The 18843-nt window shown below is 41.3% G+C and overlaps 1 protein-coding gene across 1 annotated transcript; it reads right to left on the bottom strand.

Annotated features, from left to right (window-relative positions):
* Positions 1 to 5731: 5731 nt before the first annotated feature.
* Positions 5732 to 15772, bottom strand: SDHAF4 (succinate dehydrogenase complex assembly factor 4). Its single transcript, XM_068183764.1, has 3 exons — positions 15652 to 15772; positions 13182 to 13334; positions 5732 to 9503 (listed from the first exon to the last, which is right to left on the bottom strand). Exons 1-3 carry the CDS (start codon positions 15689 to 15691, stop codon positions 9394 to 9396), a joined length of 303 nt encoding a protein of 100 aa, XP_068039865.1. The 5' UTR covers positions 15692 to 15772; the 3' UTR covers positions 5732 to 9393.
* Positions 15773 to 18843: the final 3071 nt, after the last annotated feature.

Here is an 18843-nt window from a genome sequence, read left to right as displayed (position 1 = left end):
TATGAGAGGACTTCTACCAAAGCACTTGGTGATACCTTTGTCAGATGAAGGATGCTGGCCTAGCTGGATTTTGGCCATAGTTCTAGCAAACACAATCAGTTCTTTCACAGTTTGGTTAGACATTAATATTTACCATTTAAACCAGTCTTGATCTGGCTGTAACTTTTTCAGTTTTCAAAATTCTATAGGATATTTATAAACTCCTGAAGAAACTGGAGCTGTATTAGCTGTACTTTTACTACATAAAAAACCATTTCATTATAATTGTTATCTATGAAGTTTTGATGCATTGTGAAATGGTTTCATAAAGTGCCAACCTCCCACACAGGGATGAAATTGGCAAATGATTCTGTATTAAGGGTGTGTGTGTACATATACATATATCTGTGTGAATAAGGATATGCAAATGTCTGTAGATATTCATGTTCTAGAAACAGGTACAATTTTCATTTTCAGCTCTGTGTGGGAGGCAGTTTCCGTCCACGGAGAGGAACAACACACATCTATTGAGCAGAGAGGAGAACCCCATGATTAGTACTCAGCAGGAAATGCTGAGAGTCCAGACTGCTGCCTCTACGGTGTCTGATAGGACAACAGGAGCTTAGCAGCCTGCAGAGCCCATCTGCCCTGAGAGGACAAAGCTGGGATGCTGTTAGGCAAGCCTGTGGGTTATCCTGCATCTGCACGGGGCAGCAGGAAAGCAGGGTCACCCGCACACTCTGCAGCTGCTTTGGTTTGCCCAGCCTGTAGCCAAGGAAATTAGGGAAAAGAGCTGAAAGTACTGGGAGTGAGGTGATGGGAAAGGATGAATTTGTGATTGGATGCAGCGTAGAGGGTGTGTGAGAGGGCTCTGTGACAGCTACATGCTGGGTCACACTGTCCATGCCTTGCTGTCCACTGGGAACTCAGCTGACTGCCTTCCCACAGAACTTGCTCTTCCTGTGTGCCACCAGGGAAGCACTACAGCGTGTTCTACTGCTCATGGACTAGGGAAAAGCCCTGCATGCCAATCAGGGCCAACAAATTACCAAGGCATCAGTAGTCAGTCTCCAGCACGCTGAACACTTCCCAGAATCTACAGTAAATCCAAGTTTCTTGTCCTTGAGTTTAGAAAAGTGGCATATTCATGCTAAAACTGCTTCTGAGGAGGCAACTTCCTTGGAGACAGCCTAACTTTTAAAAAACAAAACTAAAAATGGGCAAGACGCAGGCTTAAGGAAATGTTTGTTGTGTGTCCAGAACACTATGACATCCAGACCACTCCTGAAGTTTTATAAAATGTGTCTGGCTGTTGAAGTACTGCAGACAGAAAGGGTTCTGCAGAGTACAAAGTGAAATTTGGGCTGCTATTCCCAAATTAGGCTGGATGAGAATTTCCTACAAATGAGGCAGCTCAAAATGTTAAAGGGATTTCTTGCCAAATTTCTGATCCCCACCTTAAAATTTCTCTCCCAGCAATCACGAAATGATGAAGCAAGCTCCATGATACATTAATTCTGTCCTAAAGGTCAGAAGGAATTGTTCTTTCCTTTGTTCAGAGATAACAAACCAACACCACGTTTCCCAGTGCCACTATGGTCTAAACTAATGCCAGCACCATCATAAATCCTGCCCTGCCATCAGTCCCATTTCAACACAATCCGAAAGGACATAACCATTTTTTTGTTACCATAAACTGAAAGAAAAAACACACTTCTGTGATAGGAAAAAAATCTTGGAATCATGTCAAAGCAGAGATGGAAGAACGCAAAAAAAGAGCTAGGAACTGAAATTTCTATTATGGTATGAAATAAATAAGTTTTCCATTTTCTGCTGATGACCAGACATGAAAGGTATGCAGCAGCACTGCATGTCAGGGACATTCTTCTTAGTGAGGGACAAGTATTCGCCTACATCCACAAGCTGCCAATTCAAGGGTTCAAAACATTTTGGACTAAAGGAGGTACATAAGGAGGGACATGCTGATGGACATGCTGAGGGCCTTCCTTGGTCAGCTGAGGTTTTCTGAAATGCAGGAATCCTAGCCAGACCAGCAATGCAGGACTTGATGCAACAAGGAAAAGGCTGTAATAAAAGATCAGTTAGATGTTACAGTGACCTTGGCATATACGGATGGAAAGAAAGACTCCAGAAACAGAGACCAGGATCCAGTTTAAGCCCAGGCTTGGTGCAGCTCATGTGGAAAAGCCTACTCCTGCCTCCCCTCCCTCCCCTCCACAACACAGCACAGTACTGGTCCCCTCATTCTCCAGCCATCCTTATTTCAATAATATGGCAAAATGAAAATTCTTACTCTTTTCTTGCATACCTGTGCTGTTTTGCTTTCTGGCTTCCTTTGAAGTACCACAGTAGCTGCACAAATGCAGTGAGCATTCTGTTTTTTCCCTTCACACAGGGTTTGGTGGAGCCCAGCAGGCCTCTGTGACAGACCCAGTATTATCCACAGTTCTCTACAAACAGTTTTATAGGAAGGACCATCTGGTGGTCAGCTGCCCAAATGCACATTTGCTGCATCCTGCACCTGTTCAGTGTCATTCAGCCTCTCTCTGACAGTTGCTCTCCCATCAGAGGTCTTCCTGAGCGCAGGGACGAGAGGATGCAGCACATCTCCTGAAACAGTGGCAGGTACAGACACCTTTTTGAGATTTCTGTTCTTAAGGAGGAATAAATCCCATTTTATCTTCAAAATGGAGATGACAATAAGACCAGAAGGTAACCACCTGGCTCTCTGAGCCCTTTTACTCAAATCTCTCTGCCATTTCAGAGATGGTATTGATGCCTGCAGTCATTCACAGGTGAGCCTACAATGTACCTACCAGTCAGATGTGTACTACTTTAGCATGGTATTTCTCTGTGCAAACTAAGATCTGAAACCATAAAAGCTTGTTTAGGGACTGTCCTGACATACCAGAATGTCCTGACCGGACAGACTGGACCACAACCATGTGCTCTGAAAAAAGCTGAATAATGTAACCTGACAGCTAAGTGACTTTCACAGAGGAGACCTTGAAATGAGTTTGGGTTTAAACTCCTGAAAGTTTAAAACTTTCAGGGAGACTGATGCTACTTCTTAGAGACATCTTTCTCCCTCTTTGCATCTTTGACTTCCTGCAAAAGCTAGATTTTGACAGAATAATTAACTTAAATTTGAAACTTGAGTCAAATGCAACTGGAGAAGTTCCAGTTATCTTTCTGACTGTAGGTAAGATCTTCACATATAAAAATCCCCCATATTATCAAGATTTCCTTCAAAGAAAGGAAGCAGAAAGAGAAACACCTGCAATTTGTGATTAATGCTGTGATGTGCCCTGTTACTACTACAGAGAAACAAAGGATACAACCTATCAAAAAAACACTTCAAGGACGGCAAAAAGTAAAAGTGAAATTAAATAATATGCAATTTAATGATAAGAGAGCTGCAGCTGTCATTATCAAGCTGAAAAAAAAACCAGGGAGAATGAAACAATATGTCTGCCAGACCAAACAGCTACTGCAGTCCTGTCTGAAGAAAATCATCTGGGAAAAAATCTGTCTCAAGATCACACATACACACTGCAGAATGTGTAAGTGAAAACTCTGGGGTAAAATGTAAACCAAAAGCAGGATACTCCCTAAGCTAAGCAACACTTGCTTGTCTGTCTTGTAAGACACGGTGAAATTTTCCCCAGCTTTCAAATGGTAGCTGGAAACACACCATCCTTTGTTTTTTAGCCTCTCACAAGGAAGTCACACAGACTAAAGGTTTGCTGAGCAAATATATGACTTTTTCCTAGTCTGCCAGTTTTATTTTGGTGGAAAGTCCCTCTCAGCAGCACGTCAGCTAAGACTGCTTAGTTGTTAGGTCAACGCACTTCACTCTTATTAGGGAAAACATCCCAACTAATTTGTAGGTTTGAGATTCTTGTTGTTATCTGACTGTAAGTTTATTCAGTGTTACCCTCCTGGCTGTATCATGCTGTAGGCATTTGCCTGGGAGGTGGATAGGCAGAAGGAATTTAAAGAACTAGCTTCAGCCTTTTTCTTCTCATTTTAAGATAATGTAACTCCCTTTTACAAGGTGTCTAAGAGCTGGCCCTGGACATCCCCTTCACTGCCACCAGTGTTTGGGAAGGGTGCAGGCAGCAAAAGCACTGCAGGTCCTGTTGCCTCACTGCAGCACCCCCCCACCTCCACCTCCCCCGAGGAAGTAAATAGTTCACACTCATGTTCAGGGACACCCTGGCTTCCCTTGTCACCACCAGGGTGCTGATACCTAATGCATCTTGCTTAGGGCAGCTGTTTAGGCAGTCTTTAAAGTCAGTAGGGAGGATACCCTTAAAACACCCCCATTCACCACCTGTAATAACAAACTCTCCCCGTACTGAGACAAGACTACCTTTTAGAGGCATCTCCCTGAACTACAACTAGGAGGGAAGCAGAGATGGCTACATAAGTCACTGGAGTTTAAAACAATCAGTTAGGAGAGTGTAAGTTATAGTTCAATATCTGGCTTCTAGAATTAACCCGACCACCACTGCATAGCTCACTTGACTTTTGTCAGGGGCTAACATTTGAGAATTACAGCTGTGTTTTGATGGGCTATGGGTGTCAGCTTTAATATAAATTACAGTATTAAGTAAGGACCTTAAAAAGCTTCTTTGAACACTCTCACCCTAAAAATGGCAACATTAAGATATGTGATTTTTTTTAAAGGCACAAGGCTGTAGCTGACTGGGAGATTTAATGCCTGGAAAATGCATGTCAAAGACTTTCCTGCTGCAAGCTTTAATTGGCACTTCTGATGCTATTTGAGGGGAAAAAATTCCATTCTCACAGCAAAAAATGAAGAGGGATGCTGAGTATTTTTGAAGAAAATACATATGGTCAAAGTCATTCACCAACTTGATTTCCAAAGGATGGGAGGCCAATATCTGCACTGCCTCCACACTTCAAAAGTCAGTAATTCCAACCAATTGTGAAAAGGTGTCAAGGAGAGACATTAAGAGAATTAAGCTCTTGAAAGCTCTGTGGAAATCAGTGGCTGGGAAAGAGGTCCAAATAACTCCTCTCAGGGAAAAAAGATGTGCAGAAAGATGCCCCTGGCCTAGTGGAGAGAATGTCAATCAACACAGGAACGCGAAGATGCTCGATCTGCAGGGAGTGTCAGACATTCATAGGAAACAGGACTTCGTTAGTTCCGCCCCTCAAACACTCATTTTAAACAGAGCTCTTTTCTCAGGATTTGCCATTTTGTAACTAAGATTCAACTTCTACTGGGACCCTTTCTGCAACAAAAGTGGTTTAGAAGATTACACATGACAACCCCTAAACAAGCAGCAGTTTTGGAGCTGGAAGAGGGAGCACAGCCATACCCATATTAGAATATAGCCTCCACATCTCAGCTGGTCTGATAGGAAACACTGACCACCAGCTAAGCAAAGGTATTTTATATTGCATTTTACAAAAGCAAGAAAGTGACCACAAATGTGCATGGTTTTGATCTCCATCAGCACATGAATACACATTCCAAACCATTTCCTTCTGTTCTGATATATTTGATACCATGTTATACTTTGATACTCATGAACAATTACAAAGACACAGAACTACTAAAACTGCTTCTCTTAAAAATGAATGCAGTTTTCCTCCTTTTCCTGACATTTCAGGACAAGATGGTGTGGTGGTTTTTCAGTAAGAATACCAAAATAAGGGTCATAAAAAGGCATTTAATTTATCTGTCACTACAGAGCACTGGAATTTGTCATCATTTATTGCAGTCAACTGAAAATGTAGTAAAGATTTGTAACAACATTCTATGGTGCTTTACAAACATATGCTACCATCACAGGTAATTTTACTGTGATTCTATTATGTATCCTGTGTTTCAATTTAATAAAATCAACACTGAAATACATACTTTCTAAACAAGGCAATATATAGCTAATATTTTCTTGAACTGTAAATTGAAAGTTCATGTATTTTGAAATAAAATAATTATGGTGCAATTCCTTCAAACAATAAAGGCTTAATAATTTTAATAATGTACCAAATGCATCTATGTCAAGTAGCAGAAACAAGTTTAAAAGAGAAAACCTACTGCAGAAATACAACGTATATATTTTTATTAAAGAAAACGAAACAGAGCAGCTAGCATCCCGCAGTACCGCAAGAATTTGCTTACACACACAGAACAATTTTCCTTTGTCTCACAGAAAGTTAACATAAAATGTTAGGATATAGCCCCTGCTGCTCTTCACTCTTTATATTAACAAAAAGAACTAAAAAAAAGAATCAATCAGTATTTATGATAAAAGCATACCTATGGCTGATCTAATAGATAATGCCCCAAGCCATTTTCTTACCCTAATGCTAAATTCCAGTGAATTGCTAATAGTAATTATCTGGGAAGAGCAGGAAGACAGCTCCAAAAAAGTGCTGAAGTGCTGCTTTCCTAACTGCTGGCACTGCAAGAAAACAAAGGGAAATGATCATTTATATCCTAGAATATCATCGTATCATTTGTTACATTCAATCCCTGATCACTTTTGACAGGTACCACAACAGATTTTGCAGCATTGTAGGATTTTGTGCTTAACTGTTACTGGAACCTAGGGCTCCTCTTTTTTGGTAAATGCCAGACAATGTAAGAGGGCCCCTTGGCATTCACTCTTTGGCTCTCACATATTATTTGCTTATATGTTCAGTTTCCTATGTCTTATTGACACATTCCATAAACAAGTTAAGCAAGTACTTGGTTACTGGCACCAGCCTGGGAGGTGGTAAAAAAGGCTTGAAGTTGCTCAAGACTGAAGTGGTATCCTCTATTTCCCATGCACCAATTCCTTTTCAGCTATTTATAACTAGGGTTAACAACAGCCTTTTTATTTTAGGAAAAAATTCTTCAATGAAAGGGCTGTCAAGCTTAAAACAGACTGTCCAGGGAAGTGGTTGAGTCACCATCCCTAGAGGTATTTAAAAGATGTGTAGATGTGGCACTCAAGAACATGATTTAGTGGCAGACTTGTCAGTGGTTGGACTTGATGATCTTAGGTCAGGTCTATGAAATAGACCTCTATGAAATAGAGGTCTATGAAATAATTCTATATAAATTCAATAATTTCTATAAATTATTCTGTGATTCTGTTTTTTGAAGGAAAGCAAAATCCCTGCCTTTATGAGACACTCTGTCCTATTGGTACAGATGCTAGCGCTCTCAGAATTATCTTCAGAATGCAGGTACTTCACGGATACTGGCATGGAGTGTCTAGGACGTGCCCGAGCTCTGACAGGAAGGGCTGGCTGCCTGTGCCTCTGACAGCAGCAGTCATTACCTGCATGAAAGCAGACAAGCAGGGGCCTGGACAGTACTTGGGTCAGCCCTTAATCACAAAACTGAGGGAGACTGAAGATAAGTAACTGAAATGTAAGGAAAATGATGGAAAAGTGAGACCAGTTCTTCATATGCTAAATCAAAACAGTCTAAGTCCGCATCCAGGGAGGAATGCACCTGCAGTCGGCACCGAGGAAAACAATTAGATTTGAAAATCAGGAATGCCAAGAAGTGCAACTAGGTAAACATTCATGGAGTGTGTGCTGGGAAGGGTAAAACCTGGTATGAGAAGATAATGAAGTAATGCAACAATCCATGGAGAAGATTTAGAATTTTAAAATAAAATAATTGCAATATTTTACCGCTTCTTCGTGAACTAAGATGTTAAGCCTATTAATAATGATGCAGAAAAGGCAGCAGAAGCTTCCAACTAAAATTTCCACTTCCTATTTGAAAAGGTGGTGTATTGTGTGAGAAAGTATTTTCCAACACACCAGCAACTGAAAAGACAAAACATTACTAGAAATAATTAACAAATTAAAGACAGCTGACCCAGCCTATCTTTTAGGTAAATGAAAATGTCAATAGATTTTGAAAAGATCTGTCACTATACAGAAGGGAAACTAGAATGAATCAGATAATAAATGCAAACCAATTTTCCAATATCCAAGCCATTCTGCAGAATTTAAAGGTTCAGAATCTAATTACTACTAATAACACCTTTTATGAGAAATAGATTTTTGTTAATCTCATTTTTCTTGTCAGTGAGGTATTTGGTTGATAAACCTATAACTGAATAGGTTCAGTATTTTTGTAGGGAATCATCACAGTGACACACACATCCAAACAACTACAGGAAGACTATGTAACATACACACTGGATACACAAACTGTCAAATTTCAAAAAGGAGCTCCCCGCTGGCTGTCAGTCAAATGAGTTTAGGGGAGGCTGCCCAGATTTGTGACAATACCAACACACTTTAATGCTCTAGTTAAACCATGCAAAGACAAAGCTGGGCAAAGCCCATACCTTTCTCTGATTCTGTGACTAGAGAAGATCCATTTGTTCAGGATATCAGAAAGAACTTGCACAGAAATAGAGCACATGTTCACATTTCAATGACAACTAACTCTCATTAGTAAGTACCCACACAAGTGGTAGATTTGCACAATACTACTACTCTACTACAGTACTTACGACTAGGCAAATTCTTGAATGAAGAACCAAGCTCAGTCTAACTGAAAGATATTTAATTTGATGCCAGATAACTTAGTTTTAAGACCTGCACTATTAGATCACCAAATGGGATTTGTCCCCTTTGACCATAAGGTTTCAGACAGTAAGGCTGTATTTTTCCCAAGCAGCATTTAGCCCATGTGCAAAAGGGCACCTCCACAAAAGAAAAGACAATGCAAGTAGCATGAAGAAGACAGGTGATAAAGGACAGTGTTCTAGAATTGCAAACAGAGCACCTCTACACTACTTGCAATCAAGAGCTGACCCTCTCCAAAATATAAGTCTCCGTTTCCACTGTACTACTTACACTCCTCAGAGACAAGACTGTCCCTTCCCTACAACCAGGAAAAAACATCCAATCCACTGCAATAGAGACAGAGGGAAGGTCCTTCAGTAAAGGGGCTTTTACCAGGGAACCACTGTGTGAAATCAGTGACCTACTGATCTCCTCAGAGTTGGTTCTACCTTTGATGAATGGTCTCCAGGTTCATGAAATGCAAACTTTTACAACACCACATAAATCTTTGCATTCATGAAGAAATACAAGCCCTTGTACATCTCAATAAGCTCCTGACTACCAATTTCATACCACTATACTTGCACTTATACTTGCACAGTGTAAATAGTATTAAAGATCAGGCAGACACTGAGCCACTAGCAGCTCCATAATCTGAGCTGCAGCACTGTGTTTAATTACATTGCATTATTAAGAAAATTCATCACATGACAGAATGTAGTGGCATGACAGAAATAATAAGCTCCACGACAAATCCAGGTGAGATTTTTTCTGTACATTATATTTTTCAGCAACTAGAAATATTTTATTAGCAATACAGTTATTTAAATATTAGAAATCTATACAACGTCCTTTTCTTTCCCAGTCTCCAAAACGTGTAGGTTCAGGGCCTCTGGGTCCACCCCTCTCTTTTGTAGTAGGATTGATTCCATCAGGGAATTCTAAAATAACAGGGAAAATTCATTAAAATTTCTATAATGTTGACAAATATAAAGATGCTATCAGTTATGATGTCTTCCTTTTAGTTTCATTTTCAGAGACAAAATCAATTCTTTTTTCTTTAGAAAGGCAACCTTGAGCTAAACATTTCCCAGAGCCCTACAAAATTAATTTCAGTTTTCTTGAGATCATATATGTTATATTATGTATATATACAAATATAGGTATATTATTTATTATGCAAATAAAGAAGCTACTGAATGTCCAGAGGCATTAAAGGACCACAGCTTCTCAAATCAGAACTTGCATCATTCAGGTACACTGTATTTATGTTCATGAAATCTAAAATACCAGGTATCACTTGCTGTTTACCTCTCTAATTTTAAGTACTCTGTTTTAATTTTAGCTTGAATTTTAGTCAAGATTCTGTTAGTCTTGTACTTAAAACATCCAGGTTGGATGGTTGACCCATCCAACCTAATCTTGAACACTTGCAGGAATGGGGCATCCACAGGTTCACTGGGCAGCCTGTTCTAATGCTTCACCACCCTTGAGTAAAGAGTTTCTTCCTAACATCTAATCCAAACCTGTCTTCCTTCAGTTTAGAACCACTGCCCGTTGTCCTGTCACCATCTGCTGGTATGAAAACTCCTTTCCTACATTTCATAAACCCCCTTAAGGTACTGAACCCCCTTTAGACATCAGAAGGCCACAATTAGATCTTCCCAAACCCTTCTCTCCTTCAGGCTGAGCAGCCCCAGCTCTCTCAGTCTGTCCAGTAGGAGAGATGCTCTAGTCCTTTGATCACCTTTATGTCCCTCCTCTGGACCCATTCAAACAGGTCCATGCCTTTCTTATGCTGAGGACTCTACACTGGATACAGCACTTCAGGTAGGGTCTCATGAGGGCAGAGGGGGAGAATCACTTCCCTTGATCTGCTGGCCCTGCTGCTTTTGATGCAGTCCAGGATTTGGTTTTCAGGGCTGCAATCACACACTGCCGGATCATGTCCAGCTTTTCATCCAACCCCCTATTCTGCTACTAAAGAGAAGCATACTGCCAGCTCATGCTACTTTCTTAAACACCTGAGAGCTTTCTGTACCTCAGCCAACATTCTTACACTACTCGGTGCACCTTTACTCAGGTCCATCTCCTAAGAATGGTTAACTCAGGCCATGAAGTACTTGTAGCACAGCACCATCCTGGGCTGAGTCTCATCCTGCTCTAGACTGCAGGGCTCCCAGAAACTCACAGTACCCCACATGCCCCTTGCCACGCTGATTCTCCAGAGCTTCCCATACAGACACCTAACGTGGGACTCCCTCAGTCATATCCCTAACACAGCCCTGGTGGGCAACACAGGTAATAAGGTGCAGGGTTGAAAATGAGAAAAGACAACAACAGAAATTCTGGAGAGCAGACAAGAAGAAAAGTGATGGAGGAAACTCATACAGCTACAGGCTGTACAGGATGACATACTGGGATACCTGTTTCATAACTGATGCCGACCAGGAAAAGAAATGTCAGTATCTGAGCACCTCTGGCAGTACAAAGTGTGCAAATGCACCTGATATTATTTTGTACATGTCATCATCCCAATATCAAAGCACTACTCATGCGCTGACAGTGGGTGCAGATGCTCAGAAGTTTTCTCCACGACAGCTACAGAGCACTGGAAATTCTAAATCCAGCTTCAACTCTTTAGTTTTTTCCTAATAATACAAAAGGCAGTTTGCAAACGATTGCTGGTGCTCCACATAAAAAATACAGGTGCCACTAAAGAGACCTTGAGTCTTGCTCCAAAACCTGGAATACCTAAGCAAATAACAAAAGATATTGATTATGCATGTTTTAAATGAAGCAGTGATAGCATTGATTTTCCTGGGAATAAAAAGATGAGAATTAAACAGCTGCTTACACAGTAATTCCAATTGTGAGTTAGTTCTCAAGTGAGCCACAATCTGAAATTGTGTGATGATTCTATAATACAAGAATAATACAACAATACAATGACAAACTTGCAGAGCAATTTATGAAAGAAGGAGAAACAGAAGTAACTTTTCACCATGATGCAGCTTTCCCAATGGCTGTGGTGGCCTCAACGTAATACTCTGGAGTTGGAGACCTTTTTCTAGCTCTGCTGCATAAAAAGTGCCATTTTAGCCTGTATGAATAAAGAGGGGACTTTTGTTAAAGAGTATCTGAGGATTTTAGGTATGAAATTAAGGATTCTAAGGTGGAAGAACATGATCAGTTTCTTAAATGAATGCAAGGAATAATTTGTCTTTATGCTGCTATCATTCAACTCTGGTGTCCTTATGGAATTAAGGAAGGGGCACATCCTCATGGACTGAACTATGCATGGCACTGGCTTGCTTGGATGTTGAATATTGAGCCCCTGACAGATGTGACAGCTACACTACTTTTTAATTTTCTGGATGTGAGTGGAAATGCTCTCATGAGACAGTATCACATCCAGTTCTGGAAAATGACTTTATCCAAGTTTATCCAAGGCTACATCCCAAGAATTGAAGCAATTACAAGCACTGTACAGAAGGGCACGTTAATGTGTTTGAAGGATTTCATGAAGCACTGTCTACAGATGAAGGAAATTCTGCTTCCAATGGGCACTCTGCTGCCTTCCTTTTGGAGACTATATATCAGTCTGTATTTCTTTTCCCCAGGATGTTAGTGCTTTAGACTTGGCTTCCTGTTTACATGCTAAGGCAGAATATATTCTGTATATAGAAGAATGAGAAGAAAATATTTCATCAACTTGTTAATGCTTAATTCATGAAGATGTTCGGCAGAAGAAACTTGTGTTTAATTTGCTGCAAATAGTTAAAAGTCATTCTTTGCACTGCCTCTTTAAAAGTTCTTGTATCATAAATACTTGTTGAAAAAAAAAAAAAAACAAACCCCACCCAGAGTACTGTGTTCAGCTGTGGAGCTCTCAAAAAAGAGGTGGACCTGTTGGAACAAGTCCAGAGAAGGCCACTAAAACAATCACAGGACTGATGCACCCCTCCTATTAAGACAGACTGAGAGAAGACTGAGAGAACTGGGGTTCTTCAGCCTGCAGAAGAGAAGGCTCTGGAAGACCTTTTAGTAGCCTTCCAGTACCTGAAGAGGGCCTGTAAAAAAGCTGGAGAGGGCCTTTTAACAAGGGCATGTAGTGACAGGATAAGGGAAACTGGCTTTAAAATAAAAGAGGGAAGGTTTAGATTAGCTATTAGGAAGAAATTCTTTACTGTGAGGATGGTGAGGCACTGGAACAAGTTATTCAGAGAGGCTGTGGATGCCCTGGAAATGTTCAAGGCCAGGCTTAAGCAGCCTGTTCTAATGGAAGGTACCCCTGCTAAAGGCAGGGCTGGTACTAAGTCAGGACGCCCAGGCAAATTTACTTATCTTCAAGAGCAGAGGAAGCCCAGGCTCTCTGTATGACTTGCTAAAATGTTTGACCACAGTTGTTCTGAAGGTTCTTCTCCCCTGGTGCACCATTTGCTGCAACTTGTGCCCATTGCCCTGCCTCTCTGATATTTTTTTTTCAGAACCAGTAAGCTTAGAAAATGATTCTAAAGAGTGCTGAATGCCTGTCACCTTCTTAAACTGACATCAGCACAGCATCTTGCAGTCTTGCCTTTAAAACACAGCTTCCAATTTTGTAAAACATTACTTACTTTCCAGGGGTTCCTTCTCCATACTGGACTCTTCTGGTTCATCAAACCGCCCTACTGGTAACTTTGGTTTCTTTAGTGGCTGCTTAGCAGGTTCAGATCTTCCTCCTGGCTTAGAGCTGGAGCTGCTTCGCGAGTGGCAAAGAAGTGAGGACTCTATCGACTCTATCAAGCAAACGGACACGTGTAGCATAAATGTGGGAGTTTAACACTGAGTAATGCTGTGACGGTGCAGAGCACCTCTGAAAAAAAACCCTACTTCAGGGATAAGGGAGAGGAAGGCAGGAAAACAAACTCTAAAAATTATTTACCACTCAACTCATGAACACCTAAGAAATCAGCACAGATAATTATTTTTGGCCCTAGAAACATATGTAGGCAAAATTGTGTTAGTTGTATAACTCAATTCACATTAACAGTGTATTTTAAACTGCTTGAACTTAACTTCGCTGTTACTTTCTTGTATTTTAGACTTTTAAACAGTAATTATGCTAGCATAGACCAGTACAGTCTGTTTTCCAGGAGAAATCCTAACCTCCCCCAAGAAACCTGCTGATTTCCATGTCTTGGCTCATTTCCACCAGCTTTTTAGTCAGAAAAAGCTTCTGCTTTCCCAAAGGAAAGTTTGAAAAATAAAACGTTCCCTTAGTAACATATTTTCCAGAAGGTCGGCAGAAGATAGCTGGGTTTCCCTTAGGATGGTAAAATAATTCAGGTGGTAGTCAAAAGCAGGAAAAACTTAAGTTAAATTATGTAACTGCAAGAAAATGCTTTCATTAAAAGCATTAACTTTTTTCCTTTAAAGTCCTACTAGCATTTTGGTTAAAAAAGCCAAATATCTAGAGTGAGCACAAACTATCCACTAAAAATATTTTGGCTGTATACAGGTGCCTAAAGCAGTTCTGACATTTCCTAAGCAAGATTCAAACAGAAATCCTCCCTGTACCAGCTGGGTGCAAAGTACCTGAAAGAACTATTATTCTACTTTCCTAAGGAGATTGAATCAGGAAGCCTTGTCAAGCCCTGTCAATTTGACTCACCTTAATATACACCAACTAGCAACTCACTCCCAGAATCAGCATATTCATTCATTTTAAAATACCACATCTCTAATATCAAAGCCTACAGCCACACAAACTGTATTATGTCTGCCAACTGCTGCCAATGCCCCAGAGGCGTAAAGCATGGTGTAACAAACTATCAACAGTAAAGGATCCAATCTGTTGCAAACATTGGGTCTTCCTACTCCTGCCAAGCTTCTTGTCATTCTTCAGTAAGCTAAAATAGAAAAGCTAGCTAGAAAATTAAATTATAGCTGGTATTGTAGTCCAAATTAAAATAAAAATCAGATTAAGGTACCATTATGAAATTGATTATCTTGGTCACTAGAAAAGGGGCAAAACCCATTATCCTTGATAGATTTACTTGATATTCTTGACCAAAGTGCACTCTTCTTGACAGAGAGGTGACAAAAGTTCAACATGAAACATCTCTGAAAAAGATGAGATGAACTATCAACATTAGTAAAACACATTGTACAAACTGATCATCGATTCCCTCCTCTTTTACAAAGCCCTCCCATTTATTAATTATATAGCTAAACTTGAAGTTGAAAATCCCAAGTCTTTAAAGTTGCTGCACTGCAATATTCCGTTTTTTCAAGTGGCCACAGCATGTGATTTATCCTAACAAATCCATCCATGCAGTGGGATTTAGGCACACATCGGGATGCTCAGAGGATTAGAGCATCAGCCACATCTTGCCATGAACCTGAGAGCCAGAGTACAAACGTCTAACAGCAATTTGAACAGCTCTTCCATTAACACACAGCGTACAGGCTTGTTTTAGCGTATTTTATCAACAGCATCACAGAACCTCAGCTTTTGACGAGAGGGAAGCGCCCAACAGAGAGCCCAAGCTGAGGCCTGTGGGACAGGCTCTGTTATCCAGTCTGCCTTACTTCCCTATAAACAAAACACCTGACTTTCCTCAGGTGAGGGGAACGGACCAGTAACTTCCAGGTGTACAGCACGTCTCCTCCAGCTATTCTCCGAAAGTTACACCACTGTCTAACATTTTACTGCCATGAAGCAACGACGGGGCAAGAAAACCTCCGCAGTAACAGATTTGCTCGATAGCAGTAGGTTTGCAGTACAGGCGACGATATTAATATCGAAAGGGCGGGGGCGAAGGGAGGGAAGGGGTTAGGAGCAGGGAAAGCGCAGGGCCACGGAAGGTGCGCGGAAAGCCGCGAAAGCCCGCGGCCCCCAGGCTGCGGCGGCCGTGCAGCACTCCTCCCCCGCCGCCATCTTGGGCGCTCTCCAGCCCCCCCGGCGCCGGCAGCCCCGGGCGGCGCCCGCCCCGTCCCGTCCCGTCCCCTCGCTCGTCAGTTCCTGCGGGAGGAAGGGCAGGGGGGCCGGGGAGCCCCTCCGCGGCACAACCCGGGCTCTCCCGCCCTCCGCCCGCTCCTTACTCGCTGCGCCGGGCGCGCCGCGCAGCAGCCGCAGAGCCATGGCCGGGACGGAGCCGTGCGGGGCGGGCAGCGCCGCCGCGCAGGCGCCCCAGGCGGCGGCAGCGGCTGCAGCTGCAGCCGGGGGCGGGCGGCGAGCGCGGCCCCGGGCAGGGCTGCTTCAGCGGCCGCACAATGCCCGTGCCCCTGCGCTGCTCCCCGGCTCCGGTGAACAGAGGCGAACGGCGCCTGGGGAGCCACGGTCCTGATGAAAGCAGCTACAGGCTCCTAGAGGTGCTCGAGAAATACGCTGTAACTCTATTCTTCACTCCTAGCGAAACGTGGAGCAAAGACGCCTTCTTTCTTCAATGCAGTGAAGAGTTTACCGCTGCAAGAACCCGTTTTCCCCTCAATGGGTAGTGCAGTCCAGCTAGGAGTTTTTTGTGGTTTGTTTGTTTGAGTTTTTAATTTTTTTTTTTTTTAATAATAAAAATTGTACATTGTTTAAATAATACACAAAGGCTGCCAAGGACATGAAGGAACTGTGGCTAACACCATAGTGATGTACAGACAGTGTTTGTGCTTTCAGATGGCATCTTTCCAGTTTCTGAGTTTAAGCAGTGAAGTTGCTTTTAACGCTCAGAATAAACCCAACCTGGGATAAGTAGCATGTTCATGGAGTGGCACTCCAGTTAATTAAGTACAGGTAATGTTCTGAATATGGCAACTTTTGCTTTTTGTCACTCTTTAAACTTCTCCAGCTAACCTTGTTCTTAGATAAAACAGATGTACACAGATACTAACCTGAAGAAGGTAACTTGGAGATCTGAATCTAAAACAGCATTTTTTGTTCACATCTGAAAGCTTTAAGAAAGTAAGTCTTGGTCAATTAAAGAGCAGCAGCACTTCCTGGAGTTTATTTGAGCTACATCTGGCAATGCCTACACACTGAAAGTAATTAAATTTAACTGACTGCCTTATGTGTAACATTTTCTCAATCAGCCTTTTATAACATGGTTAATTAGACATTGGAGACTGAAAATAATGGAAACTCTTTCCTTTATTCTAACAGCAAGATGCTGGGCCTCTAGATCAGAGAAAATAAAGATGAATGCAGAAAAAAAATGCTCTGCCTGAAAGCAGCAAGGAGAAAACCTAAACAGATCTTGTCAAAGTTCAAGAAATTATTATTTATGTCTTCAGTACAATAAAAACATGAAATCCTTCCCTTAAAAAAACTTATGAAGCTGCCTGCAGACACCAATAGTAGCCTCTGCTTCTAAACCACTTAACACAATCTGTATGCATACATCATATGTACAAGCATACATGTCAAATTTCAAATGGTAAGAATGAAAGAACAAGGAAAGATTTTTGAGGTACTGTTTATCCACCTATAAATTAACTGTCTTCAAAACATATTTCTCATCTTTATTGTATTGCTGTAAAAATTCACTTGTAACTCCTGAATTATTCATTTCCAGATCTCTTGGCGAAGGAGGTAATAAATCTTAACATTGGTAAAAACAACTGTAGCATACACCACAGGAATTTTCTACTTTGTGATTAAATGGACTGTTTTCTTGTTTTCCTTCCTCTGTTTACTGATCATTTATCTCATGCACTGCAGCTTCCTTTGCAAGATGACACAAACAGTATTGTATTTAGCTTTGCTGTTCTAAAAAATGGGGAATAAAAGACTTACAGCTAGCACAAAGCTTGCAGCAGGTCAGTTCAGATGAGCCAGATGTACTGATCTTGGAGACTACTGGGAAAGCACCACAACCAGCACGGCCCTGGGCAGCCAATGTACTGATATTGCCTAAATGCCTCCTCTGCCTCTGAGACCACGTCAAGAACCTTGGTTATCTGAACACCACACCTGGTCAGGGCTAAGCAAATAAAACCAGCTTGGAAACAAGGTTGTTTCGTGGTTACAGAGTAAGTTTTCCATCTATGTCAAATCTCTTGGCTCTGCTGCAAATCCTGGCGATTTCCAGTATAACATGAACTCTTTTTTCCAAAGTAGTAGCAATGCCTAGATTTACAGTAACAGAAAGCTTAGTTTGTATCAAGGATTCAAACACAACCCAAGGAATTAATTTATATACACAACATGGAAACAGAGGTTCAGACACTATGCCATTTTATGCAGTGATCTCCTAATTTTATCACTGAGAGCTTTTTAAAATAACAGTACCAGCCTACTGCCTTCAGGGAACAAGAGACTGACAGTTAAAGGAATGTTAAGACCTCAGTTCTTACCTCTCATTCTGTAAGCAGCATACTTCTCTTTGAAGCAGCTGCAGGATACCTGCATGAAGGAGAGGTCACTATCACTAAAGGAATATGAAGCCCTCATTCAAACAGAAGAGTGGTGAGATGGTGAGTAGCAGCACTTTAGAGCTTCTACTGCATCAGATGACACTGACTTACGTATACACACATCTGTAGGTCTAGGAAAGCGAAGGCAGAAAACTGCAGGAGTAGGGGGAACATGCCATGCAACACATGCACAGTTGTCCAAAATATCCCAGCCTGCATGTGTTGTTCAGAGAGCAACTGCAAGTGACCATACAGTCTGCAAGTAAATATGAACCTCCTATGCTTCAAGGACATGTTGGGGTCATCACGCGTCTCACTATGGTCAGACAGCACATTCCTTTGGGACTTTGGGATGTCAAACAGCCCTCACAAAAGCTACAGTACTGAGAGGGCTACCAGACCACATATAGACTAGGCAATAAAAATTAAGGAAGAGAGAATTAATGTACTGAGAGGGCTACCAGACCACATATAGACTAGGCAATAAAAATTAAGGAAGAGAGAATTAATTTACTGTTCTCTTAATTTGCCCTGTTCCTTGAGATACTTACACGCAAATGTCACATGATGTCCTGCACCATCCATTTTCCTCAAAGAACAAATCTAATTCAAGCTGCTTTAAATAGATGGGACCTACTGTTACCACCCCCACCCCAGAAAAGAAAAGAAAAGAAAAGAAAAGAAAAGAAAAGAAAAGAAAAGAAAAGAAAAGAAAAGAAAAGAAAAGAAAAGAAAAGAAAAGAAAAGAAAAGAAAAGAAAAGAAAAGAAAAGAAAAGAAAAGAAAGCTATTTCTATCATGATACTTCTGCTTTTCTGATCACAAAAGCATGCTTTACATGTTCAGATTTCCAGAGACAGAAAGCAAGACAGTAATTTTTCAATAGTGACAG

The sequence above is a fragment of the Anomalospiza imberbis genome, chromosome 3, assembly GCF_031753505.1.
Source record: "Anomalospiza imberbis isolate Cuckoo-Finch-1a 21T00152 chromosome 3, ASM3175350v1, whole genome shotgun sequence".
In the NCBI taxonomy this organism is placed as follows: Eukaryota; Metazoa; Chordata; class Aves; order Passeriformes; family Viduidae; genus Anomalospiza; species Anomalospiza imberbis.
This window is presented reverse-complemented; position numbering and strand designations above follow the sequence as displayed.